The sequence below is a fragment of the Larimichthys crocea genome, chromosome XVIII, assembly GCF_000972845.2.
Source record: "Larimichthys crocea isolate SSNF chromosome XVIII, L_crocea_2.0, whole genome shotgun sequence".
Classification (NCBI taxonomy): Eukaryota; Metazoa; Chordata; class Actinopteri; family Sciaenidae; genus Larimichthys; species Larimichthys crocea.
This window is the reverse complement of record NC_040028.1, coordinates 3,837,939-3,865,244: the sequence shown is the minus strand read 5'-3', so window position 1 is coordinate 3,865,244 and position 27,306 is coordinate 3,837,939. Positions and strand designations below refer to the sequence as shown.

The 27,306-nt window shown below is 39.7% G+C and overlaps 1 protein-coding gene across 2 annotated transcripts; it reads right to left on the bottom strand.

The window, feature by feature from the left end:
* LOC104928674 (C-type lectin domain family 4 member E-like) lies at window positions 1–27,306 on the bottom strand. 2 transcript variants are annotated; one of them, XM_019277073.2, is made up of 6 exons: window positions 27,156–27,306; window positions 26,979–27,080; window positions 25,180–25,299; window positions 15,554–15,696; window positions 14,993–15,096; window positions 1–188 (listed from the first exon to the last, which is right to left on the bottom strand). In XM_019277073.2, the coding sequence occupies exons 1-6, from the start codon at window positions 27,223–27,225 to the stop codon at window positions 38–40; spliced, it is 690 nt and encodes a 229-aa protein (XP_019132618.2). In that variant the 5' UTR covers window positions 27,226–27,306; the 3' UTR covers window positions 1–37. The 2 variants fall into 2 exon arrangements, with proteins under 2 accessions (XP_019132618.2, XP_027146683.1); XM_027290882.1 differs by lacking the exon at window positions 1–188 and adding an exon at window positions 13,783–14,791.

Genomic DNA, 27,306 nt, shown 5'->3' with positions numbered 1-27,306 from the left:
TTGTAACATTGTAAAAGTATTTAGAAAATGTATTATTTCAAAACTCACAGATCCATCGCAACTTTGTGTCACAGTTCAGATCATTCCAATTTTCTTCAGGTTTTCTGCCATGTACTAAATTCACACAGTCCTCTTCTCCATAGACTTCACTTCCACCACCATTATCAGGCTGCGTTTTTGCCCAGTACCTATAAGGTTATGAAGCAAGTCAGTTTCACGCCATTGTTAACCCTAACCCTATATTAAACAAATTAGAAATTAATAAAAAAAACAAAGTAATGTTTTTTTTTGTTTGTCTGAATTAAGTTCAGTAGTCAGCTCAAATAAATCTGTTAATGTACATGGATAGTTGTATGTGCATAAGAGGTGCCGAACTGTGCCTTACGCCACCGTCAGTGGAGTTTCATCAGACCATTTCCAGGTTTTCTCTTGTCTCTGTCATTCAAACCAATCCATGTGCTCTGTTGGATGGTTTTACTCAAGAACTCCTGTAGGCAGTAAAAGAAAAAAGCCATTATTGAATATTAAATATTCAATTTGCAGGGATTAATCCTGATATTTCTATAAGATTCACCTAAAACTTTAACAAGAACATGTTATTATGTATAGTATAGCTGATACACAGTCAATTTGATTGCATTTTTAAGTCCACATTTGCATTGACCAAATATACAGATTCAAATGCAGATACAAATTATTTTGAGGATTAAATCAGTTTGTGTCTAATACATTCGCGCAAGAAATAAAAACATATGTGGATAAGGCAAACCCAAGGCAATGTCAGACTGCATTTACAAAACCTAAAGCTTTAAAATGAATTAATATATTTGCCTCCAAGTTTTCAGTGTTTGAACATATGTTACACAGTACAACAGTTTTATTAAAATGGATGAATTTTATTAAGATTCAAAGTCACCATTTTGTGAAAGATCTACATTCCTGTTCTTCATAACTGTCTATCTTAACCAGATCTGCTCTTTTGTCTCTGCAGTCTTGTCTGCCTTTTTCCAAGATCAGACACAGTGGAGAAGAAATAACAGCTACAACTGAACATTATCCATGTGAAGGACATGTTTTCTCTGTAAAACACATACAGGGGCAATGAATCAATCAATCGAGAACATGAGGACACAACCTGACCTTCATGTTCAGAGACAGCAGTGCAGAAAACACACAAACACTTACTCTGTTTTGACAAACTCTGAAGCCTGTCCAGCTCTTTAGCCATTTCAGTGAGGTTGGCTTTCAGCAGGTCTCTCTCTTCAGATATGGAGGACAGCTTGTCATTACTGGCCTGGAGACGCTCAGTCAGTGGTAGCGTTTGTATGAATGAGTTCTGCAGCAACAGTCAGATGACTCTGATGTATATCACAGTGTGACACCTACAAGATCTGTTAGAATCTAAACTAAATCAGATCGTTGATACTTAACACAATCTGACATCATACTAGCATGACGTCTAAGTTCTATTACAGTCAAGTACTAATCTACGTTCTATGTTTTCTTGCTTTATTAGTTGATAATTAGATTTGCCAAAAATGTGTCCTTGTCCTTGATTATGGTCAGAGTTCAGTAAATGTGTTAGTCTTGCTGTCCTTAGTGGGTGTTATTGTCACACCGTATGTCAGTTGAGTTTTTGTCCTGTCTACATGTTTGTTTTGTGACTTCCTGTTTTATTTGGAATTAACTCTCTCTCGTTTCAGGTCCCTTGCCCTTCCTCAGTGTCACCAGTCTGATTGTCCCCCTGATTCTTGATTGTGTCCACCTGTTCCCCATTTCCCTCCATGTGTTTATTAGTCTGTGTCTCCCTTTGTCCTGTGCCGTGTCATGTCCTTTGTATTGATCATCAGCACTCTTGTCATAGTCTTGTTTAGTCAGAAGTATCTTGTAGTCAGTTTTTGTTTTTGCCTTCTAGTTCCTCGATAGATAGATTTTTTTTTTTGTTTGTTTGTTTTTTTGGCCCTGCCTTCTGTAGTATATCTTGTAGTCTAGCTTTTTTTGTTGTCATTTAGTTCCTCGATAGAGACATTTTTATTTTTATTTTTGTTGGCTCTGCCTTTTTGTAGTCTTAGCTTGTGCTTTATCCCCCCTCATTGTGAGCGCCTTTTGTTTTCCCGGTGTTACCCGGTGTGTCGAATAAATAAGTCATCTGCTTCATCCGTACTCTGCGTTCGAGTCCTCTGCTTTGAGTTACCCCCTTGTCATTTATTCTCTTTTTCAAATGTGATGTATGACCTTTCATTTTCAAATAAAAAGGCAAAAAAAGTTTTTGTAAGAAATGGAAGTATCATCTCAAAACTAAGGTCCTGAGTCACTATGGCCTTTTGTTCAATTTCTAAACATTTTACTAATCACGACAAAGGCAGAGATGCTTAAGAAAAGAAGATACCTCACTGGAGTCACTTCTTGCAGGGCCGGTCTTAGCTATGGCAATGTGGGCGGCGCCGCCCAGGGCGCAGTCTCCGTGGGGGCGCACGATCGCCCGAAAAAGAAAAAAACCTCAGTAATTTCGATACCCTCATTAAGTTAGCGAGCGGGCGCTCGGGAGCGGGGGGGTGTTGACAAGGCAGGGGGGGCGGCGGACAGACTGATGGGGCGCACCGCATCCCCGGGGCGCAGGGCTGGCCGTAAAATGTTCGACTCGGGGGGGAGGGTTCGCCCCGGGCGCAATGTGGCCAGGACCGGCGCTGATCCTTGTATCGTATCTTGAAGTAATATTTAGTTTTTTATGGGTTTATTATCAATATCTCATTTTTCACAAGCCGCATATCTTTTAACATGGCAGAGTAAAATTGTCTTTTTCAGACAGACAAATCAGAGAAATTAACTTTGTTCGAGTTCTCTCAACAGCAACACACTCTCACAAGATGTGGTAGATCAGACATCTCTTTTCTCTGTTGGAGCTGAATCGCCAGTCCGATGAATTATGACTTAGCAGAAATGACAAGTTTTGGAACCATCTCTGGTCCAACACAATCTGCTTTAATCCATCCGCACAACATTCACAACAATTCCAAATGAGGCTGGGGATTGGGGGCGAGAAGACTATTTCATTTCATGTCAGTGGCAGATTGTACAGCGTGATCTTCTATCATAGGAAATTTCTGACAATCAAAATGCAATGCTCTTGATCATCCAGATGTGTTTGTGTGTCTGTTGTAACTCTCTGACTCCCAGAGAAATTCCCATTTGTACCAGATACATTTACAAAAGAAGTGCTTCATGAGGACACTGTTTAAATGTATCTTTAAAAAATGAAAATATTCACAGAGAAGCCAGGATGGTAAATAAGCATTTTGGTAAAGACATACCCAAAAGTTTTAAGTTTAAACTAACATTTACTCACAGTGGATGCCGAGGCCGATGAGCCCAGCCAGCAGGAAAACACTCAGCAGTCCCAGACAGAGAACCATAGCTCTATGAAATGGCTTCTCTGAGCTCCTGGGACCTGAACACAGAAAAGACCAGTGAATACAGTCAAGAATATATTAATAATGACAAACGATAACACACACATTCTTACCTGTCTGATTTGCTGAAGGCCTTGGTTTGACAGGTCTGGCATCTTCAATATTGGCATATATTTCCTCCATCACGTAGAAGATTATCAACTGGAGGGTCAGCTCTACAGCACTGGACTAGAGCACACGTAAATGATGATGCTGATCTTAGTTGCTTAAGAGGAAGTCCTAAATGTTGATCATTTTAGTTGCATAAGAGGAAGTCATACATTTCAGGGATGATGAAAATGTGTGGTACATTTTGAAGTTTTACATCTGTGTACATGAAGAAGCAAATTGATCTTTTGCTAAAATGAATACAGGGTCAGCTCTGCAGCACTAGACTAGAGCACACGCATGGGCGGACTGGGACCAAAAATCGGCCCTGGCATTTTGGCGACCCTTTTTCTCGTGTGCCATAGATGCGCCATGCGCCCGAGCGTAACCAGCCCACCCCCGGCTCCTGCGCGGCCCACATTGCCCATCGCTAAGCCCAAGAGTGTGTTTGGGGTGTGTGATCGACTCGGTAAATATATATATATCGGGACTTTTCGGCCCAAATAGCACGTCGGCCCACCGGGCAAATGCCCGGTATGCCAGATTGCCAGTCCGTCCCTGAGCACACGTAAATGATGATGCTGATTTTAGTTCCTAAAACTTAACTAAACAGCTAACTAAAAAACATTTAAAAAAATAATCTAAAAATAGTCTCAGTTGTGTTAAAAGAGAAGCAAAAGACAATGAATTTATTTTAATATGATGATAAACAAAAGGAGAGAGGCACATTTAACATTTAAGGCACATTTTAAGAGGAAAACAATATCAACTACCACCATAACAAGAACAAATGATATAAAACCGGTTACCTACTAGACCTATTATAAACATATTTCTGAAGAAGACCACTGATCAACAAAGTAAAGAAATGAATCTGATGATCTGTCAGCTGCTGATTATGAACATACAAAGTTAACACCATTTCAAAAACTAAAAATAAGGAAGTGAAAGCAGCCGTCCTATCTTATCTTAACAGCACATTGTCCAAAAGCACATCAAGGCCCAACACTAAATATAAAACTATGTAATACATGCCATTGCATGTGCTAATTATATCTTATTTGGTGGTCATCAATACACAGAAAACTAGTAAGTAAGCTTGTTGCTTCAGATAAATACAAAAAAAAGGTAGATGTACACCGTTTTCCATATTATTATGCAAATTAAATTTTTCTCAGATTTTCCTAAATAGTTGATGCAAATGACAGTATAATTATAAAGTCATCAACTGTTAGAGTATATAGAGATTACTGAACAAACCTCCCAATAATAACAGCATTTAAAAAAAAAATAAAAAAAAGACACTCAAAAATGCACTGTTCCAAATGATTATGCACAACAGAGTTTCAAGATATTTTATAGGTTGTAAAGAATTAAAAATGGTCATTTGTTGAATTTGCAGCATTAGGAGGTCATATAAATTAAATCAAAATTTATTTCAATCAAAAACACCTTAACAGGCCAAGTTACAGGTTAATATAGGACCTCTTCATTGATATCACCTTCATAATTCTTGCATCCATTGAGCTTGTGAGTTCTTGGAGACTTTCTGTTTTAATGTCTTTGCAGGATGTCAGAATAGCCTCCCAGAGCTGCTGCTTGGATGTGAACTTCCTCCCATCCCCATAGATTGGGAGGCAGTTCCTCAGCTCTTCTTTTTGTACCACGGAAGAAAGTGGTCAGTCAGAAACTCTACATACTTTGCCGAGGTCATTTTCACACTGTCAGGGACCCTAAAGGGGCCTACCGGCTCTCTCCCCATGATTACAGCCCAAAACATGACTCTGCCACCTCATGCTGACGTCTCAGCCTTGTTGGGACATGGTGGCCATTCACCAACCATCCATTACTCCATCCATCTGGATCATCTAGGCTTTCTCAGCCAAAAAGGTTCCCGACCCCTGGTCTATAACAAACCAAGAGACAGGATCTCAGAATCAGATACAAAATAATTAGATGCAACATCCAATGTGATACATATATATTTGTCTTGTTTTTGATTAATTTTAATGTAACTGTTCTCTTATTTGTTTTTCTTTTGTTAGCACCAAAAACAACTGTTTATTAACTGGACCTACTTCTTCTTTTTCTTCTTCTTCTTCTTCTTTTCTATGTTACTTCCTCATTATACACTATGTAATATGCCATGTCTTTTGAGTGATGACTCTCTTTTAACACAGAGGTCCATACATGTACAGTACATGAATACAATTTGTTGCTTTTTCTTAATAAATAAATTAAAAGAGAACCAAACTGAAAGTGTCACTTTCTATATTTGTGTCACTTGGATTTTGCATATCTTCTTACAGAAGCATATTGTTGGCCAAAATGCAGGACTCAGTAAATCAAGTCAATGTGATTCCACCACACCGTAGTGTAGTAGTAACCAGGTTTATGCATTCAATATTGATAAAGCCTATTTGTTTGCCCAAACCCAACAGCAAAAAAAAACAAAACATTTTGAGTTTATTAGGAGTATTACATAAATCTTATTACTTGCTTCACATTAAGTTTGTGAGTTTATTTATATTAAAACTACGTAATTCAAATGGATGGAAATGTTCTATGTAATTGAAATTCATAGTGCAGATAAAGGAAGAATATGCTATCTCTGCACAAAGGCACCAGCTGAGGTTGAACAAGGAACCTTCTTGCTGTGACGCCACAGTGCTAACCAATGCCCAATGCCAAATGCCGCGTCAACATGAAACATACACACATAATTTGTTGTTATTGTGGAAATTTTCCTCTGCTGCTGGTGAAGAATGAAATAGAGACTTCTGCTGGCCAACATCATACTTACTAACAGCCCACAGTGTCTTAGGGACGTCCTGTAGGGCTGTAATAGCTGTAGCTTGTTCTTCAACAGACAAAAAGGAAAAGACAGACAAACAAACAAAAAACATTTAGAAGCACTTTTAGGTACCAGCTGGGTTGTTCTGGAGTGTGCACATCAGATGGTAAACTCCTAGAGTAACACTGCAGTGTAGGTGAAAAAAAAATAGATCGATCAGATGTTTCTTGCCTATCAGCTGCGCGCATGATTTGTTTTAGAGGGCCCAAATCTTCCTAATTATCTGGTGTGTGTTTTGCAAGTGTGGGACCGAAAGTTCTAGGGTGCACATATCACATTGAGCTGGTGTGAGAGAGACTGATATAGCACATTTATGTTGTGTCCAATAAATGTGTGTCAGTGTGAGTTTATCAAATCTCTCTCTCAACCAACCTTCCTCATACAGTATGCTTTATCAGGTCTTGGTGACACACGAGAGGTACAATGCATATCCTCTGTCGTGAAATCTACTGCAGCTGTTCAAAGTGTTTTTCTAGCTAAAGTGAGAAGCTTAGATGCAGTTGATGGCTGCACTTTCCATTGATATGCATATTGTAGGTCTTGGGTGTGGTAAACAAAGGAGTGTGAAAAATTTGGCTCCAGATCTGAGAGTCTGTGAACTTTGACACCTTCTGGGGTTAAGATCAGACAAAGGCCTAATTTGCACATCAAGTCTTTGCCCACCAGGTTTATGGGACAGACTTTTGAAAGAAAAGATGCATTTTTGAAGCTTGTATCTGGCCCATCCGCACATTGGAGTGGGATAGCGAGCGAAATCTTTGTGTCCAAGCAGAAGAAATGTGAGCACAAGCATGTGATGTTTTGAGTCCAAGCACACATTTTGAAATAAAGCAGCAGAAATCTGAGTGCAAGCACAAAATCTGAGCATGAGGACAATAAATCTGAGCACGAGAAGGAGAAATCATGCTCTCAAACTGAAAATATGCGCTCTTGAATAAAGATAGGATAGTTCTTCCATAGATTCTTAGCCACTGTTGTGTTCTTGGTCTGCAAAGAGGAGTTTCCATGGAAGTATGTTCCATTCACACGGCTCACAAATATGTTTTTAAAACCCCCCTTTTGGGAATCCAAACTCAGCTGTCCAGGCATTTAAATATTTTAAACCTTTTTTATTTTTTTATCCTCATATTTCCATCTCATAACATCCACAATAGGCCCCCCTGGAGACACAACCTCGACAGAGCTTTCCCTCTCCATTTCAAAAGGAGGTCGTGCACAACTATCACGATACAGACATCTCTGTAAAGACCACTTTGTTTCTACAAGTGATAAAGAACCTGGTCGCTTCGTTATGCCACATGTGATAAAAAGCAAATCACTTTGTCTGTGCTACAAGTGAAAGAAAAAGCAAAACCACTCCTCCCTTCTCAGAAGAGGATTTTAGGTTGGAGGCTCAAAGTTTTCCTTCCAGGAAGGCCTGTCACTGTCCGCGTCCCGTCCCGGACGATTGCTCGAGGGATCCCAGTTCTGACACCAAATTGTTGTGGAAATTTTCCTCTGCTGCTGGTGAAGAATAAAATAGAGACTTCTGCCGGCCGACAAGGTTTTTATTTTCTTTGCAAAGAAAAGGTCAGTTCAACATGCGAGTGGTGAAAGATGGAGAAAAGACCCCGAACATGGGGACACCTATATGTTTATACCTGAGAGGTCTCCTTTCGCTTTGTCTGCTCAAGGCGACGCCCATCAGGGCGGTCCCTTCTGTCTGTTGCAAGTATTGGCGCTGGCCCCCCGCTGCTATGCTTTACACCTGAAGTATCCTGCAGGATCTTGTATTCAGGTGCAAGGTTAAGTCTAGGCATCACAATTTACAAAGACAAAAGGCGTTGGTGCCTTTTGTTAAGGAGGGGGGAAGCTATGCATCACTATTTACAAAGACAAAAGGAACTGGTGACCATATTAAGAAGGGGGAGGTTGTGCATCTCCAGTGACTGAAACAAAGACATTAAATTTACTATTACATTGTTATAACATGATAATTCATATTGTTAATAGGCTACATGAAAAGTTTCATGTTGTAATGTGATCAGTTCGTCTTGGGTAAACGGGGCAGAAGTGGCACGAGCTGATTTTTCCTCCTGTACTTCTCCATGCATTTTAAAATGACAAGGAACTCTGGCGGGCATCCAGAATTCATAGAACCTTAGTTACATCTGTAACTCTCGTTCTGTTTCATTCTTCCTGACCGCCAGAGACGGTATGAAATACCTGGATGACCTATACCAAAAAAGCCATGAGGAACTCACCGAAATTCAGTTGCAGACCGAAGGAACAGACAGGAGAGCTGCCGCCACAGGATGGGGTACGGCCACATTGACTCTGTAGAAGTGGGCAAAGGTACAGGAAGAAGCCCACGCAGCTGCAGCACAGATGTCATTCAGCAGAACAACCTTCAGAGCAGCCCACGACGTACTGGTCGAATGACATTTCACTGGGGGGATCCGAAGGCCCTCGAGCCTGTATGCATGAGCTATGGTATCAACAACCCAATGTGAGAGCCTCTGTTTAGACAAGGCACAGCCCTTCCTGTGCCCTCCATGACAGACAAACAGAGCATCAGACTTACGAAAACCCGCAATAACCTCTATGTACTGTTTCAGGGTGCAAACAGGACAAAGAAAGGTGACGTTAGGAAGTAATTCCTCCACACCTGACTCTGGGGCAAAAGCCACCAAACTGATAGGTCGATTAACATGAAAAGCAGAAAGCCTCTTTGGGAGGAAAGAGGGGTTAGGCCACATAGTAACCCCCAATCCATTTAGGATTCCACCGCAAACATTAACTGGCGACAGACAGGGCATGAAGCTCACCAACCTGCTTCGCAGATGTAACAGCGAGAAGAAAGGCAGTCTAGCAAGACAGCCACCTGAGGTCAGCGTGTTCCAGGGGCTCAAATGGAGGAGAACACAGGGCTTCCAGGAGAAACCTGGCCACCAGAGCATGTGACCCCACCAATCGACCATCCACAAAGGCATGTCGAGCAGAGATGGCAGCAACATACACCTTTATTGTAGAGGCAGAGAGCCCTTTATCCAGCAACGTCTGCAGGTCTTTGAGCAGTACAGGTAGAGAGCAATGCTCTGGGTCCACATCCTGACTGCCACACCAACCAGCGAAGAGTTTCCACCTGTTGGCATGCAGCAGTCTAGTCGAGGCTGTACAAGCACTGACTATGGTCTGGACAACAGCCTGATCACAAAAATCTAGTAATGAGTCTGGCCCTCTGGCCAGACATGCAACCAGAGGCGCTCCGGGTGAGGATGCCAAATGCCCCCCACCCCCCGTCCCCCGAACTGTGACAGGAGATCCTGCCTCAGTGGGAGGGGCCAAGGTACCCTGTTGAGAAGCCGATGGAGAAGAGGAAACCATATTCTCCCAGGCCAGAAGGGAGCCACCAATAACACAGAGTGACTGCTCCTGGATATCCTGTGAAGTGTCAACAGGTGCAGTGGAACTGGAGGAAAGGAATACAGGAGGCAGTCTGGCTAGGAGTGTGCCAGGGCATCCTGCCCCAACAGGCTCGTCGGTTCCGAGAGGAAAAACCACAGTGGGCAGTGCATTAACACCACTGAGGCGAATAGGTCGACATCCGCTCTGCCAAACCTCTCCCATACCATCTGAACCACCTCGGGGTCCAGCCTCCACTCCCCCGGAGGAGGCTTTTGGCGGGAAAGCATGTCTGCAGCTGTGTTCTGCACAGAGAGTCGCAAGGCGAGGCGAGGCCCAGTGAAGGAGCCTCTGAGCCTCCCGTAGGGAATGCCTGGACCTGGTTTCCCCTTGGTGGTTCACATGATAAACAGGTGTTGTCTGACCAAACAAGTACATGTCTCCCTTCCAAAAAGGGAAGGAAGTGCCTGCCTCCAACGCATTTATGTGCTGGAGTCTCTGCTGAGGACTCCAGGTTCCCCTGACTGTCCTGTGGTTCCAAACAGCGCCCCAACCCAAGAGGGAGGCGTCTGTCACCACTACCTCCTGACGGGAAGGAAGAGAACCCAAGGGAACACTGCTGGAGAGATAGGCCCTGCTTCTCCAGGGTTTGAGAGACTGGAGGCTAGGGCTGGGTATCAATCTAAATTTTTCGATACCAGTACTGATACCGATACCTTCACTTCAATACCGGTTCCTAAACGATACCTTTTTCGATACCTATTTTATAATATCAATTCTAATAAAATGAAAATTGCATTACACATTCCTTTTCACATATTGGAGTTCTTTCAAGTTATTTCCAGTACAAAAAGAACATGAACACAAACACACACACACACATACACACCTGAGTACTCTAACATGACCCGTAACCTGTGTGTTTTCCTGCATGCGCACGTTACAGCCAATCACAGGTGGCATTATCAGATCATTGATGACTTTGGTTACATGTCACAAAAATATGTTAATGAGCTTCAGAACGTCAACGCCTCCTTTTAGGTGAAGGCGCCAGCTACGACAGTAGGCGATATGAATGACTTTGACCACCACAGCTGTGCTACTACTGCAAAACGATCTCTGTAACAAACTATTTATACACTTACATAGTTCCAAAATGCCTCGTTTTCAATGCAAAGACCCTCTTTTTGCTAGCACAGAAGTGGTGAGCAATTTCCAGCGTTTTTAATGATTTAAATTAGGGATGCACTGAAATGAAAATTTTCGGCCAAAACCGAAACCGAATAAAAATTAAATGGTTGGCCGAATACCGAAACCGAATATGAAATGTGGTTGTTAAATTTTTCACAATTTTTTTTACTATTGCATAAATAGCCTAGAATAAATTTGTAGACATGTTTTTTCAAAGAAAGTAAATGTTTATTTAATATCCTTCAAATATTCCAGTAGAATTTCCAGTTAGTATAATTATTATTTCATTTATATTGTTAGAAAGCCCATGTTGTTTTAATCACTGTTAATTTGTTCTTGAAAGAAATACTATTTAGTTTTATTATATTTCCGGTAAATTGCCATTTTTCCCACGTTCATGAACGCATCATAGTCATTCCGACGATCATTGAACGCACCTCGCATGTGTGAGACGCCGTAATGTAGAGAGTATATAGCTTCGCTAAAGAGCAGTGTATGATGTATTTCTTGCCTGTGTTTTTCCTATATCCTGTATCGTGGGTTTATTGTGTGTGAATGAGAAAAGAATCAGCAACCGTGGCCAGATCACCGCGCACGTTGTTTCATTGCATCAATTGCGTCACGCCACTATTCGGCCACTTCACCGAAAGCCGTAATGCACTTTTGGGCCATTTTCGGCCGAAAACTTTCGGTGGCCGATGCACTTTTGGGCCATTTTCGGCCGAAAACTTTCGGTGGCCGAATTTTCGTTGGCGGAATTTTCGGTGCATCCCTAATTTAAATATAGTTGTCAAAATAGCATTGGTGTGTTGTTTGCTTATCCAAGGTCTGGCTACCTAGCCTGTGCTAGGTCAAACTTCAAGCTATTTAATGAATGATTTATAGCCTTATAAAGTCCCCTAATATACTGCGGTCAAGTGAGCAGACGTTCGTCTTTTCCTGATTTCAAGTGCGCCCGTATTACAGAATGTGTGGCAAATGCATGTAGTCTATGATACGGAGCGAGCAAACATATTACGCCACTGTAAAATCCCTTTGATCCATAATTTCTGACAAAGGCTGATACAGTTGAACTCAGGACCATCTTGACTGTTCCCTCACTCAGTATCAAGCATATTTACTGTATCATTTTGAACAAATTCAGCCTCAGAGTTTCTTATTTTTCGTTGAAAAAGGCATTATGTACAGTATTTACTCTACTGTAAAATCTATCTCGTTTCTCTCGTATCTCGTGTCTCGTTTTTCTCTCGTTTTGAATGTCAGGGCTCTCAAGACTACCTACGAAGTCTTGAGCAACTTTGAACTTCTTTTGGTTGTTTGAAAATAGTCTTATCTTCAGGTCACAAACATGCATTACTCCGTTCAAGGAACGGTTAATAGCAACGGTGAAAAATAGTGTATTTCTGATTGCAGTGCGCTAGCCAAGTCTTGCTGCTCAGCAAACATATTAAACATTATAAAACTCGGTATGATGTTTTGATACTCAAATGTTCACTTTACATTGGAATTCTCCTTTGGGAAATGTGGTTAAACAAGATTAGAAACAGAAACACCACTCATGATGGCTTGCAGTTTAGGGCTTTGACATAGAGTGGTGTTCAAGTTTCACTGTTTGCTGGAGTGAAAGATATTTTCAAATTGCTGTAAATTGTCACACCGCGGTGAGGTCAAGTTGGGTTTTTGTTCTGTCTTGTCATTTCCTGTTTTATTTTGAAAGATAACTCTCCTCTCGTTTCAGGTCACTTGCCCTTCCTCATGTGTCACCGGTCTGATTGTCTTCCCCGCCCTGGTTGTTTCCACCTGTTCCCCATTACCCTGTGTATTTCTTGTCTGCGTCTCCCTTTGTCCTGTGCCAAAGTGTTTCGTCTTCCGATCGTGCACCAAAGCCGTTTCCAAGCCTTGCCACAGTCATAGCGTTTCTGCTCATGAGTTTTTGTTTTTCTCCTCGATTGAGTGATTTTTTGTTGTAAATTCTTAGTCTAGCCTTTTTGTTTCCTAGTGTTTAGTGTTGTTGTGTTTTTCAGCCTCCTTTGGAGCGTTTTTAGTTAATGTTTTGCAGCCTGTTGTTTTTCCTCCTTGTGAGTGATTTTGATTTTGATAACCTTTTCATGAAGTAGTTTAGAGTTGTTCCTCCTTTGGAGTGATTTTTGTTTTCCCTAGTTTAGGCCTGTTTTCATAGCCTGCCATAGCCTCACTCTGTCGAGGTTTTTTTGTTATATCAATAAATAAGCTCATTGACACCTCTGCGCCTGAGTCCTGTTTTGAGTCCGGCCTGACATAAATAATGTGAATAACTACATAGGCTTTAAGTTATCTTAGGCATTTTAAATGAATATATAAAAAGCTGAATATCACACACCACCTACTATGTTGGCCATTAGACTTGACCTTCTCCTTAAACTGTGACAGATGTCCAGCATCCCTGCAGATCACCATGTAAGTTACAGTTGCTTATTAAGCGTTCCACATATTTTGCTATAACTTGGTAATATGCTTATATATGAGTGGACAGTAGGGTTAGTGTAAGCAACCATTCTCAATGGAACAAACACTTCATTTCACTAGGTTGTCTACGTTTATTCTACATGGAACAACACAACAAGAATGCACAGGGAGAAATATAACATGCGTGTTTTGTAGTCCATCTTCAAAACTTTGAAGTTTTACTACAGACCACATTACTAACCTCCACCGTTACATTATATATTGTGATATTACACATAATATATTACATAATTACGCAGCCTTGTGTAAGTGCAGTTGGATTTCCAGAGTACTGTGGATGTCTTTTCTTAAGTCCTTATGAATTCTACTTATATCTTTCCTTGACCTCATGACCTTTTCACATCGTGGTCAGGGGAAGTGTTTAGGAAAGGACAGATGATGTACAAAAGGAAGTGTTCTTCTCTTCATAGCTAAGAAATTGGGATTTGTAAATAACAAGCTTGATGGAATAATGTGAGGTGCTCAGTGGAAACTCTGACCGATGCTTTCAAAGATAAACTGGAGAAACAGGAAGCTATGACTCTGATGGCAGAAGCAGAATCACAACATTACCTCTTAAGTATCACAGGCCTAGAGGAATCTGTCAGTGCAAGAAAGAATATGTTGTGTGATTATGAAACAACCTTTGCCTCTTTTTGCATGAATGTACCAGTGCATAGTTTAACATATTCTTTTTGTGGAGGAACAAATAAACAAAGTTACTCCAAGACTGTCTTTGTTATTGATTTATTAGAATAAAATGATGTTAGCATACAATTATAAGAACAACAAGAAGATTATTACACAGAGAATACCAAGTTTTAAGTCTTTATGAAGTGACAGTGCTAATCATTGTACCACCGTGACACCCTATAGAATATATATGAGAGTGTGAAAGCATAAATGAATATATGTAAATAAATGAAATTATAAACAATATTGACTTTGTGGTTTCATCTGACAATATTTTGTGGGTACATTGTTTATAGAGGAATCTTCCTTCCAAATTAGCATTTCAGCATAAATGCACAACACTTAAACACATAAATTCTCTCAACAACAGTAAATACAGTCTCTCTTTATATTTATAACACACAAGAACGCTATTATAAATCATTTTGCATAGCCATAACTTTGTAACATTGTAAAAGTATTTAGAAATGTATTATTTCAAAACTCACAGATCCATCGTAACTTTTTGTCACAGTTCAGATCATTCCAATTTTCTTCAGGTTTTCCGCCATGTCTTAAATCCACACAGTCCTCTTCTCCATAGACTTCACTTCCACCACCATTATCAGGCTGCATTTTTGCCCAGTACCTATAAGGTTATGAAGCAAGTCAGTTTCACGCCATTGTTCAAATGAACACATTAAACAAATTAGAAATTAATTCAAAAAACAAATTAATGTTTTTTGTTTGTTTGTTTGTTTGAATTAAGTTCAGTAGTCAGCTCAAATAAATCTCTTAATGTACATGGATAGTTGTATGTGCATAAGAGGTGCAGAACTGTATGCCTTACGCCACAGTCAGTGGAGTTTCATCAGACCATTTCCAGATTTTCTCATTTTCTCTGTCATTCAAACCAATCCATGTGGTCTGTTGGATGATTTTACTTAAGAACTCCTGTAGGCAGTAAAAGAAAAAAGCCATTATTGAATATTAAATATTCAATTTGCAGGGATTAATCCTGATATTTCTATAAGATTCACCTAAAACTTTAACAAGAACATGTTATTATGTATACTAAGCTGATACACAGTCAATTTGATTGCATAACTTTTAAGTCCACATTTGCATTGACCAAATATACAGATTCAAATGCAGATACAAATTAATTTGAGAGGATATAAATCAGTTTGTGTCTAATACATGCAGGCAAGAAATAAAAACATATGTGGATGAGGCAAACCCAAAGGCAATGTCAGACTGCATTTACAAAACCTAAAGCTTTAAAATGAATTAATATATTTGCCTCCAAAGTTTAGTGTTTGAACATAGTATACACAGTACAACAGTTTATTTAAAATGGATGAATTTTATTAAGATTCAAAGTCACAATTTTGTGAAAGATCTACATTACCTGTTCTTCATAACTGTCTATCTTAACCAGATCTGCTCTTTTGTCTCTGCAGTCTTGTCTGCCTTTTTCCCAAGAATCAGACACAGTGGAGAAGAAATAACAGCTACAACTGAACATTATCCATTGTGAAGGACATGTTTTCTCTGTAAAACACATACAGGGGGCAATGAATCAAAATCATGAGGACATGAGGAAATAACTATCGTCAAAACTAAAATTTCTAAATTCATTTATTTTTCCATTTAGACCTCTCCTCCCATTCTACCTCTTTTGAAGAGGGTGTAACTCTCTAAAGCCAAAACTCTTTCATGCTGCTTCTTCGAATGACATTCTACAACACAGTCCATTTACTTATTTGACCAAACCACTTATTATTTACAACATAAATTCTAATGTGCATAAGGCCAATCAGAACAACAAGGAAGATGTTATATCACCATATAAAGGTCTATAAGAAAGAGAAAGTATAGAGTGTAGTCAAGTCAAACGTAGAACTGAGGATCCATTTTGTCACACAGAAACAGTGGTCAAATTAACCACTACCACTGACAGTCTCTTGAAAATCAAATAAACCAAATCACCTGAACTGCCTTTTTTCACCTGAAGAATAGTGGTGTGTCGGTCGTAAATGTATCGTTCAATATGAACTAATCTTATTGTCAGTGAGTGAATCGTTCATTTTGATGCAGTACATTCCTTTGCCACAAGGCAGCTGAATGGCCGCTCAGGCTGTGTGATGAGGGTATGTTCATATGGATCAGTCTTTCGTTCATTTGTCACATTTACATCAGCCACAAGAGGGCTACAGCGCTGCACGAGTGAATGGACAAAATGACTCAAAAAAAGATTAACTCAATTTACCATCCAAGAGTAAGTGATCCGAATCAGTTAAAAGACTTGAACTTCCCAACACTTCTAAAGAACATTGCCCGACTTCGCCCATCACTCTCCTTCTCTGCTGCAGAAACCCTCATTCACGCCTTCATCACTTCCAGACTTGACTATTGCAACAGTATCCTTTATGGCACGCAAAATCATGAGAACAGTGTAGAAGAAATAACTATCGTCGGAAAACTAAACAGAATTAAGGAGTCTAAATTACCTTGTGAATTTTTAAACAGAAAAAATGAAAAGTTAGAAGGCAAACAGAAGGAAAAAAAATCGAAAAAGGAAGGGAAAAAAAGGAAAAAAAAGGGGGAAAAGAATGGGGGGGGTGCACCACCATTGGCTAGGCCGGGGAAAAAAGAAAAGGGGGGAGGGGGGAAAAGGGGGAAGATCGGGTTGTGAAGGAGAGGTGTCACAAAACATCAGGTACTAAAGGAAGGAAAGGGCGGCAGGAGGAGACTGCGAAATAGTCATAAAAATGAAATAAGATAAGGCAGGAGGGGGGAAAACAAAAAGTGATAACAGAGGGGGTCGAGAGGTGGACAAATGTGGGCGTGAAAGAAGAAAGGGGCAAAAACACGGAGTGACCCAGTGGGGGATGTAGACAAAAGTTAGAAGACAAGAAAAGAGAATATTAGCGGGGGGGGGGGAAAAGCGCAGCAAAAGAAGAAACCGGCGGGTAAGGTGATGCTTATAAAGAAAAAGCCCGCGCGGAGGAGAAAGGGGAAGAGGAAAATCAAGGGACAACATGTAAAAACAAATAAGTGGGTGATGGACAAATCAAAGAGGTGCAGCACATGACAGGGGGGAAAGGAAAAAACAAAACACAAGGGGGGCGCAGGAAGAAGAGGGGAATGCCAGCTAAAGAGTGGACAAAGTTAGAGTAAGGACGGAAGAAGAAGGGGGGGAGGAAAATATCGAGGGGACGCAACTAATAGAAAAAAGGGGAAAAAAGAGATCTATAGACACTATGAAAAAACAGATAATGCGAGATATGTAACGGGATAACCAAAGAGTCACAACGTACCCTGGAAGGCACGGGCGATAGACCCGTAGGGGGGATCATTGGGGAGGGGGGAGGAAAGAAAAAAATGCCGCACAGAAAGCAGTGGGTCCAAAAAGGAGGAAAATTAAACAACACGGGGAAAAAACGACGAGAATGAGAGACAGGTAACATCATTTGAAAAAACAACAATGGGCACAGGTGGGTATAAAACAAACAAAGGTAGGCGAAAAATCGGGGGATGGGACAATGGGGAAGGGAAGGGGCGCGGAAAATATAAGGGGGTGTGAAGGAGGATCCAACCTGACAGCGGGCCTCGTAAGGTGATTGCGGGTCAGGTAGAGCCGTGTTCCGGGTACAAGTTCAAAGACTCTGACCTGCCTGGGTAAGGGGTGGCGGGTATGGGAAAGGTCCTGGCGGGTGGGTGGGGGAGCACAGCGCGAGTGAAGCTAATAAATCAAGGTGAGAGGGGAAAATGTTGGTGGCTGACAGGGAATGCGCATGGTCGCGAGATAGTTGTGTGAAGAAGACGCACAAAAAGAAGGACAGAGGGGGGGCTGAAAATAGAGCGGCCGGCGAAAATCAGAAGACTGGTGTGATGGGAGAGGTTAATGGTATTCCCTCTGGCATCAAGTGCTTTATCCGTTGTCCTGGGGATTGTCCACTTTACCTGCAGCCGGGCGAGGCTACGCGCTGACCCGGTGAAGAGGCGCCAATGACTCAAACAAAGACTTGACCTCCATTTACCATCCAGCTACGTGGGGGGGGGGGGGGAAAGGGGAAACTGCTTGACCCTGCACGAGCATTCAAAATCGTGGCGACCAACACAAACTTTTCAAACTGCATTATTACTTTTAGCCCGTTTGGGGTTGTTTATAAAAAGTTTTGTTACCCCCACTAGGTGTGTTATTTAGGTGTACTGTTTTATGTAGTTTTTTTTGAGTATTCAGGAAAGTGCTTAAATGAAATGTATATTATTATTATTATTATTATATTATTATTTTATTATTATTATTATTATATACATTTAAACATAGAAAACCTTAGCTTTTCATGCAAAAATCAAAAGATCCTTTATACATGGATAACTGACCTTCATGTTGTCAGAGACAGCAGTGCAGAAAACACACAAACACTCACTCTGTTTGGAGAAACACTGAAGCCTGTCCAGCTCTCATTTCAGGTGAGGTGGCTTTCAGCAGGTCTCTTTCTTCAGATATGGAGGACAGCTCTGCCATTGAATCATGTATTGGTGCCATGATCTGAAACAATCAAGATAGATGTATCTTAAACAGAAAAATGACATCCATACTGACACCTGACTAAGTTTCTTTAATCACAAAAGTAATGTGTCTTGTCCTATATGTCAGAGTTTCAGAATGTGTTTGTAGTCATTGCTGTCCTTATGTTGGTGTTGTTTGTCACACCGGTATGTCAATTGAGTTTTTTCCTGTCTCCATGTTTTGTTGTGACTTCCTGTTTTATTTGTGGAAATTAAACTCTCCTCTCGTTTCATGCACTTGCCCTTCCCATGTGTCACCAGTCTGACTTGTCTCACCTTCTGATTTTGATTGTGTCCACCTGTTTCCCCATTTCCCTCCATGTGTTTATAGTCTTGTCCTTTTGTCCTGTGCCAGTGTTCATGTTCCTTTGTTTGATCATCACACTCTTGTCATAGTCTTGTCTAGTCAGAAGTTATCTTGTAGTCAAGTTTTTGTTTTGCCTTCTAGTTCCTCGATATGATTTTTTTTTTTTTTTTTTTTTGGCCCTGCCTTCTGTAGTATATCTTGTAGTCTAGCTTTTTTTGTTTTCATTGTTCCTCGATAGAGTGATTTTTATTTTTTATTTTTGTGGCTCTGCCTTTTTGTAGTCTTAGCTTGTGCTTTTGATCACCCCCCATTGTGAGGCGCCTTTTGTTTTCCCGGTGTTACCCGGTGTGTCGAAATAAAGTCATCTGCTTCATCCCTACTCTGCGTTCGAGTCCGCTTTAGTTACCCCCTTGTCATTTATTCTCTTTATTCAAATGTGATGTATGACCTTTCTTTTTCAAAATAAAAGGCAAAAAAAAAGTTTTTGTAAGAAATGCAAAGTATCATCTCACAAACTAAGGTCCTGAGTCACTAGGCCTTTTGTTCAATTCTAAACATTTTACTAATCACGACTAAGGCAGAGATGCTTAAGAAAAGAGATACCTCACTGGAGAGTCATTTCTTGTATCTGTATCTGAAGTAAATATTTAGTTTTTTAGGGTTTATTATCAATATCTCATTTTTCACAAACCGCATATCTTTTGAACATGGCAGTAAAATTGTGTTTTTCAGACAGACAAATCAGGAGAAAATTAACTTTGTTCGAGTTCTCTCAACAGCAACACACCCACCAGATGTGGTAGATCAGACACTCTTTTCTCTGTTGGAGCTGAATCGCCAGTCCGATGAATTATGACTTAGCAGAAATGACAAGTTTTGGAACCATCTCTGGTCCAACAAATCTGCTTTAATCCATCCGCACAACATTCACAACAATTCCAAATGAGGCGGGGGATTGGGGGCGAGAAGACTATTTCATTTCATGTCAGTGGCAGATTGTACAGCGGTGATCTCTATCATAGGAAATTTCTGACAACAAATGCAATGCTTTGATCACCAGATGTGTTTGTGTGTCTGTTGTAACTCTCTGACTCCCAGAGAAATTCCAGTACCAGATACATTTACAAAAGAAGTGCTTCATGAGGACACTGTTTAAATGTATCTTTAAAAAATGAAAATATTCACAGAGAAGCCAGGATGGTAAAATAAGCATTTTGGTAAAGACATACCCAAAAGTTTTAAGTTTAAACTAACATTTACTCACAGTGGATGCCGAGGCCGATGAGCCCAGCCAGCAGGAAAACACTCAGCAGTCCCAGACAGAGACATAGCTCTATGAAATGGCTTCTCTGAGCTCCTGGGACCTGAACACAGAAAAGACCAGTGAATACAGTCAAGAATATATTAATAATGCAAACGATAACACACACATTATTACCTGTCTGATGTGCTGAAGGCCTTGGTTTGACAGGTCTGGCATCTTCAATATTGGCATATATTTCCTCCATCACGTAGAAGATTATCAACTGGAGGGTCAGCTCTACGAATGGACTAGAGCACACGTAAATGATGATGCTGATCTTAGTTGCTTAAGAGGAAGTCCAAAATGTTTGACATTTTAGTTGCATAAGAGGAAGTCACACATTTCAGGGATGATGAAAATGGGTGGTGCATTTTGAAGTTTTACATCTGTGTACAGGAAGAAGCAAATTGATCTTTTGCTAAAATGATACAGGGTCAGCTCTGCAGCACTAGAGCACTCGTAAATGATGATGCTGATTTTAGTTCCTGTCCACCTAAGGGCCACCTGTGGTGATGCTGGAGTGAAAGATATTTTCAAATTGCTGTAAATTGTCACACCGCGGTGAGGTCAAGTTGGGTTTTTGTTCTGTCTTGTCATTTCCTGTTTATTTTGAAAAATAACTCTCCTCTCTTTTCAGGTCACTGCCCTTCCTCATGTGTCACCGGTCTGATTGTCTTCCCCCGCCCTGGTGTTTCCACCGTTCCCCATACCTGTGTATTTCTTGTCTGCGTCTCCCTTGTCCTGTGCCAAAGTGTTTCGTCTTCCGATCGTGCACCAAAGCCGTTTCCAAGCCTTGCCACAGTCATAGCGTTTCTGCTCATGAGTTTTTGTTTTTCTCTCTCGATTGAGTGATTTTTGTTTTGTAAATTCTTAGTCTAGCCTTTTTGTTTTCCTAGTGTTTAGTGTTGTTGTGTTTTTCAGCCTCCTTTGGAGCGTTTTTAGTTAATGTTTTGCAGCCTGTTGTTTTTCCTCCTTGTGAGGGATTTTGATTTTGATAACCTTTTCATGAAGTAGTTTAGAGTTGTTCTCTCCTTGGAGTGATTTTGTTTCCCTAGTTAGGCCTGTTTCATAGCCTGCCATAGCCTCACTCTGTCGAGGTTTTTTGTTATATCAAATAATAAGCTATTGACACCTCTGCGCCTGAGTCCTGTTTGAGTCCGGCCTGACATAAATAATGTGAATAACTACATAGGCTTAAGTTATCTTAGGCATTTTAAATGAATATAAAAAAGCTGAATATCACACACCACCACCTACTATGTTGGCCATTAGACTTGACCTTCCCTTAAACTGACAGATGTCCAGCATCCCTGCAGATCACCATGTAAGTTACAGTTGCTTATAAGCGTTCCACATATTTTGCTATAACTTGGTAATATGCTTATATATGAGTGGACAGTAGGGTTATGTAAGCAACCATTCTCAATGGAACAAACACTTCATTTCACAGGTTGTCTACGTTTATTTACTACTGGAACAACAAAAACAAGAATGCACAGGGGAAATATAACATGCGTGTTGTAGTCCATCTTCAAAACTTTGAAGTTTACTACAGACCACATTACAACCTCCACCGTTACATATAATTTGTGATATTACACATATATATTACATAATTACGCAGCCTTGTGAAGTGCAGTTGGATTTCAGAGTACTGTGGATGTCTTTTCTTAAGTCCTTATGAATTCTACTATATCTTTCTTCCTGACCTCATGACCTTTTCACATCGTGGTCAGGGGAAGTGTTTAGGAAAGGACAGATGATGTACAAAAGGAAGTGTTCTTCTCTCATAGCTAAGAAATGGGATTTGTAAATAACAAGCTGATGGAATAATGTGAGGTGCTCAGTGGAAACTCTGACCGATGCTTTCAAAGATAAACTGGAGAAACAGAAGCTATGACTCTGATGGCAGAAGCAGAATCACAACACATTACCTCTTAGTACACGAGCCTAGAGAACTGTCAGTGCAAGAAAGAATATGTGTGTGTGATATGAAACAACCTTTGCCTCTTTTTGCATGAATGTACCAGTGCATAGTTTAACATATTCTTTTTGTGGAGGAACAAATAATAAAGTTATCCAATACTGTCTTTGTTATTGATTTATTAGAATAAAATGATGTTAGCATACAATTATAAGAACAACAAGAAGATTATTACACAGAGAATACCAAGTTTAAGTCTTTATGAAGTGACAGTGCTAATCATTGTACCACCGTGACACCCTATAGAATATATATGAGAGTGTGAAAGCATAAAGAATATATGTAAATAAATGAAATTATAAACAATTGACTTTGTGGTTTCATCTGACAATATTTGTGGGTACATTGTTTATAGAGGAATCTTCCTTCCAAATTAGCATTTCAGCATAAATGCACAACACTTAAACACATAAATTCTCTCAACAACAGTAAATACAGTCTCTCTTTATATTTATAAACACACAAGAACGCTATTATAAATCATTTTGCATAGCCATAACTTGTAACATTGTAAAAGTATTTAGAAATGTATTATTTCAAAACTCACAGATCCATCGTAACTTTTGTCACAGTTCAGATCATTCCAATTTTCTTCTGTTTCCGCCATGTCTTAAATCACACAGTCCTCTCTCATAGACTTCACTTCCACCACCATTATCAGGCTGCATTTTGTGCCCAGTACCTTAAAGGTTTAAGCAAGTCAGTTTCACGCATTGTTAAATGAACACATTAAACAAATTAGAAATTAATAAAAAAAACAAAGTAATGTTTTTTTTTGTTTGTCTGAATTAAGTTCAGTAGTCAGCTCAAATAAATCTTTAATGTACATGGATAGTTGTATGTGCATAAGAGGTGCAGAACGTATGCCTTACGCCACAGTCAGTGGAGTTTCACAGACCATTTCCAGATTTTCTCTCATTTCTCTGTCATTCAAACCAATCCATGTGGCTCTGTTGGATGATTTTACTTAAGAACTCCTGTAGGCAGTAAAAGAAAAAAGCCATTATTGAATATTAAATATTCAATTTGCAGGGATTAATCCCTGATATTTCTAAGATTCCACCTAAAACTTTAACAAGAACATGTTATTATGTATACTAAGCTGATACACAGTCAATTTGATTGCATAACTTTTAAGTCCACATTTGCATTGCAAAATATACAGATTCAAATGCAGATACAAATTAATTTGAGAGGATATAAATCAGTTTGTGTTCTAATACATGCAGGCAAGAAATAAAAACATGTGGATGAGCAAAACCAAAGGCAAGTGCAGACTGCATTTACAAAACCTAAAGCTTTAAAATGAATTAATATATTTGCCTCCAAAGTTTAGTGTTTGAACATAGTATACACAGTACAACAGTTTATTTAAAATGGATGAATTTATTAAGATTCAAAGTCACAATTTTGTGAAAGATCTACATTACCTGTTTCTTCATAACTGTCTATCTTAACCAGATCTGCTCTTTTGTCTCGTGCAGTCTTGTCTGCCTTTTTCCCAAGAATCAGACACAGTGGAGAAGAAATAACACTACAACTGAACATTATCCATTGTGAAGGACATGTTTTTCTCTGTAAAACACATACAGGGGGCAATGAATCAAATCATGAGAAATGAGGAAATAACTATCGTCAAAACTAAAATTTCTAAATTCATTTATTTTTTTCCATTAACCTCTCCCCCCACTACCTCTTTGAAGAGGGTGTTAACTCTAAAGCCAAAACTCTTTCATGCGCTTCTTCGAAGGACATTCTACAACACAGTCCATTTACTTATTTGACCAAACCACTTATTATTTACAACATAAATTCTAATGTGCATAAGGCCAATCAGACAACAAGGAAGATTGATATCACCATATAAAGGTCATAAGAAAGAAAGTATAGAGTGTAGTCAAGTCAAACGTAGAACTGAGGATCCTTTGTCACACAAACAGTGGTCAAATTAACCACTACCACTGACAGTCTCTTGAAAATCAAATAAACCAAATCACCTGAACTGCCTTTTTTCACCTGAAGAATAGTGGTGTGTCGGTCGTGAATGTATCGTTCAATATGAACTAATCTTATTGTCAGTGAGTGAATCGTTCATTTTGATGCAGTACATTCCTTTGCCACAAGGCAGCTGAATGGCCGCTCAGGCTGTGTGATGAGGGTATGTTCATATGGACAGTCTTTCGTTCATTTGTCACATTACTACATCAGCACCACAAGAGGGCTACAGCGCGCACGAGTGAATGGACAAAATGACAACAAAAAAGATTAACTCAATTTACCATCCAAGATATTGATCCGAATCATTTAAAGATTTGAACTTCCCAACACTTCTAAAGAACATGCCCGACTTCGCCCATCACTCTCCTTCCCCGCCGCTGAAACCCTCATTCACGCCTTCATCACTTCCAGACTTGACTATTGCAACAGTATCCTTTATGGCACACCATCCAAAACTTTGAATAAACTACAGTACATCCAAAACTCCACTGCACGTCTGCTCACCCACACTCGCACCGGTGACCATATCACCCCTGTCCTCCAGAACCTCAAGCATTCAAATCTCTGACAAAACACACCTTTTAAAAATTGCTTTTAATGTTTAGCTTAGTCTAATGTGTTTTTAGTGTACTGTTTTATGTAGTTTTTTTGAGTATTCAGGAAAGTGCTTATAAATGTAAATGTTTATTATTATTATTATTATTATTATTATTATTATTATTATTATTATTATTATTATTATTATACATTTAAAACATAGAAAACCTTAGCTTTTCATGTCAAAAATTCAAAAGATCCTTTATACATGGATAACCTGACCTTCATGTTCAGAGACAGCAGTGCAGAAAACACACAAACACTCACTCTGTTTGGAGAAACACTGAAGCCTGTCCAGCTCCATTTCAGTGAGGTTGGCTTTCAGCAGGTCTCTTTCTTCAGATATGGAGGACAGCTCTGCCATTGAATCATGTATTGTGCCATGATCTGAAACAAATCAAGATAGATGTATCTTAAACAGAAAATATGACATCCATACTGACACTGACTTAAGTTTCTTTTTAATCACAAGTCAAACTATGTTCAGAAATCAAGTTTTCTGCTTTAGTAGCTGATATTAGATTTGCCAAAAGATGTGTCCTTGTCCTTGATATGGTCAGAGTTCAGATAAAATGTGTTAGTCATTGTTGTCCTTATGTTGGTGTTTATTTGTCACACCGGTATGTCAAGTTGAGTTTTTGTCCTGTCTCCATGTTTGTTTTGTGACTTCCTGTTTTATTTTGGAAATTAACTCTCCTCTCGTTTCAGGTCACTTGCCCTTCCTCATGTGTCACCAGTCTGATTGTCTCCCCTGATTCTTGATTGTGTCCACCTGTTCCCCATTTCCCTCCATGTGTTTATAGTCTGTGTCTCCCTTTGTCCTGTGCCAGTGTCATGTCCTTTGTATTGATCATCAGCACTCTTGTCATAGTCTTGTCTAGTCAGAAGTTATCTTGTAGTCAAGTTTTTGTTTTGCCTTCTAGTTCCTCGATAGATTATTATTTTTTTTTTTGGCCCTGCCTTTCTGTAGTATATCTTGTAGTCTAGCTTTTTTTTGTTTTCATTTAGTTCCTCGATAGAGTGATTTTTATTTTTTATTTTTTGTTGGCTCTGCCTTTTTGTAGTGTTAGCTTGTGCTTTTGATCACCCCTCATTGTGAGGCGCCTTTTGTTTTCCCGGTGTTACCCGGTGTGTCGAAATAAAGTCATCTGCTTCATTCCGTACTCTGCGTTCGAGTCCTCTGCTTTTAGTTACCCCCTTGTCATTTATTCTCTTTATTCAAATGTGATGTATGACCTTTCTTTTTCAAAATAAAAGGCAAAAAAAAAGTTTTTGTAAGAAATGCAAAGTATCATCTCAAAACTAAGGTCCTGAGTCACTATGGCCTTTTGTTCAATTTCTAAACATTTTACTTAATCACGACTAAGGCAGAGATGCTTAAGAAAAGAGATACCTCACTGGAGAGTCATTTCTTGTATCTGTATCTGAAGTAAATATTTAGTTTTTTATGGGTTTATTATCAATATCTCATTTTTCACAAACCGCATATCTTTTGAACATGGCAGTAAAATTGTGTTTTTCAGACAGACAAATCAGGAGAAAATTAACTTTGTTCGAGTTCTCTCAACAGCAACACACTCTCACAAGATGTGGTAGATCAGACATCTCTTTTCTCTGTTGGAGCTGAATCGCCAGTCCGATGAATTATGACTTAGCAGAAATGACAAGTTTTGGAACCATCTCTGGTCCAACACAATCTGCTTTAATCCATCCGCACAACATTCACAACAATTCCAAATGAGGCTGGGGATTGGGGGCGAGAAGACTATTTCATTTCATGTCAGTGGCAGATTGTACAGCGTGATCTTCTATCATAGGAAATTTCTGACAATCAAAATGCAATGCTCTTGATCATCCAGATGTGTTTGTGTGTCTGTTGTAACTCTCTGACTCCCAGAGAAATTCCCATTTGTACCAGATACATTTACAAAAGAAGTGCTTCATGAGGACACTGTTTAAATGTATCTTTAAAAAATGAAAATATTCACAGAGAAGCCAGGATGGTAAATAAGCATTTTGGTAAAGACATACCCAAAAGTTTTAAGTTTAAACTAACATTTACTCACAGTGGATGCCGAGGCCGATGAGCCCAGCCAGCAGGAAAACACTCAGCAGTCCCAGACAGAGAACCATAGCTCTATGAAATGGCTTCTTTGAGCTCCTGGGACCTGAACACAGAAAAGAACAGTGAATACAGTCAAGAATATATTAATAATGACAAACGATAACACACACATTCTTACCTGTCTGATGTGCTGAAGGCTTTGGTTTGACAGGTCTGGCATCTTCAATATTGGCATATATTTCCTCCATCACGTAGAAGATTATCAACTGGAGGGTCAGCTCTACAGCACTGGACTAGAGCACACGTAAATGATGATGCTGATCTTAGTT

Bases quoted from the DNA above. Each gene is read 5' to 3' on its own strand.
- LOC104928674 (XM_019277073.2), bottom strand. From the start codon at position 27,225: ATGGAGGAAATATATGCCAATATTGAAGATGCCAGACCTGTCAAACCA. The intron at 25,300-26,978 runs GTGAGTAAATGT...GATTTGTTTCAG, and splicing joins CATCGGCCTCGGCATCCACT to ATCATGGCACAATACATGAT. The intron at 189-14,992 runs GTAAGGCATACA...ATAACCTTATAG, and splicing joins GAAACTCCACTGACTGTGGC to GTACTGGGCAAAAACGCAGC.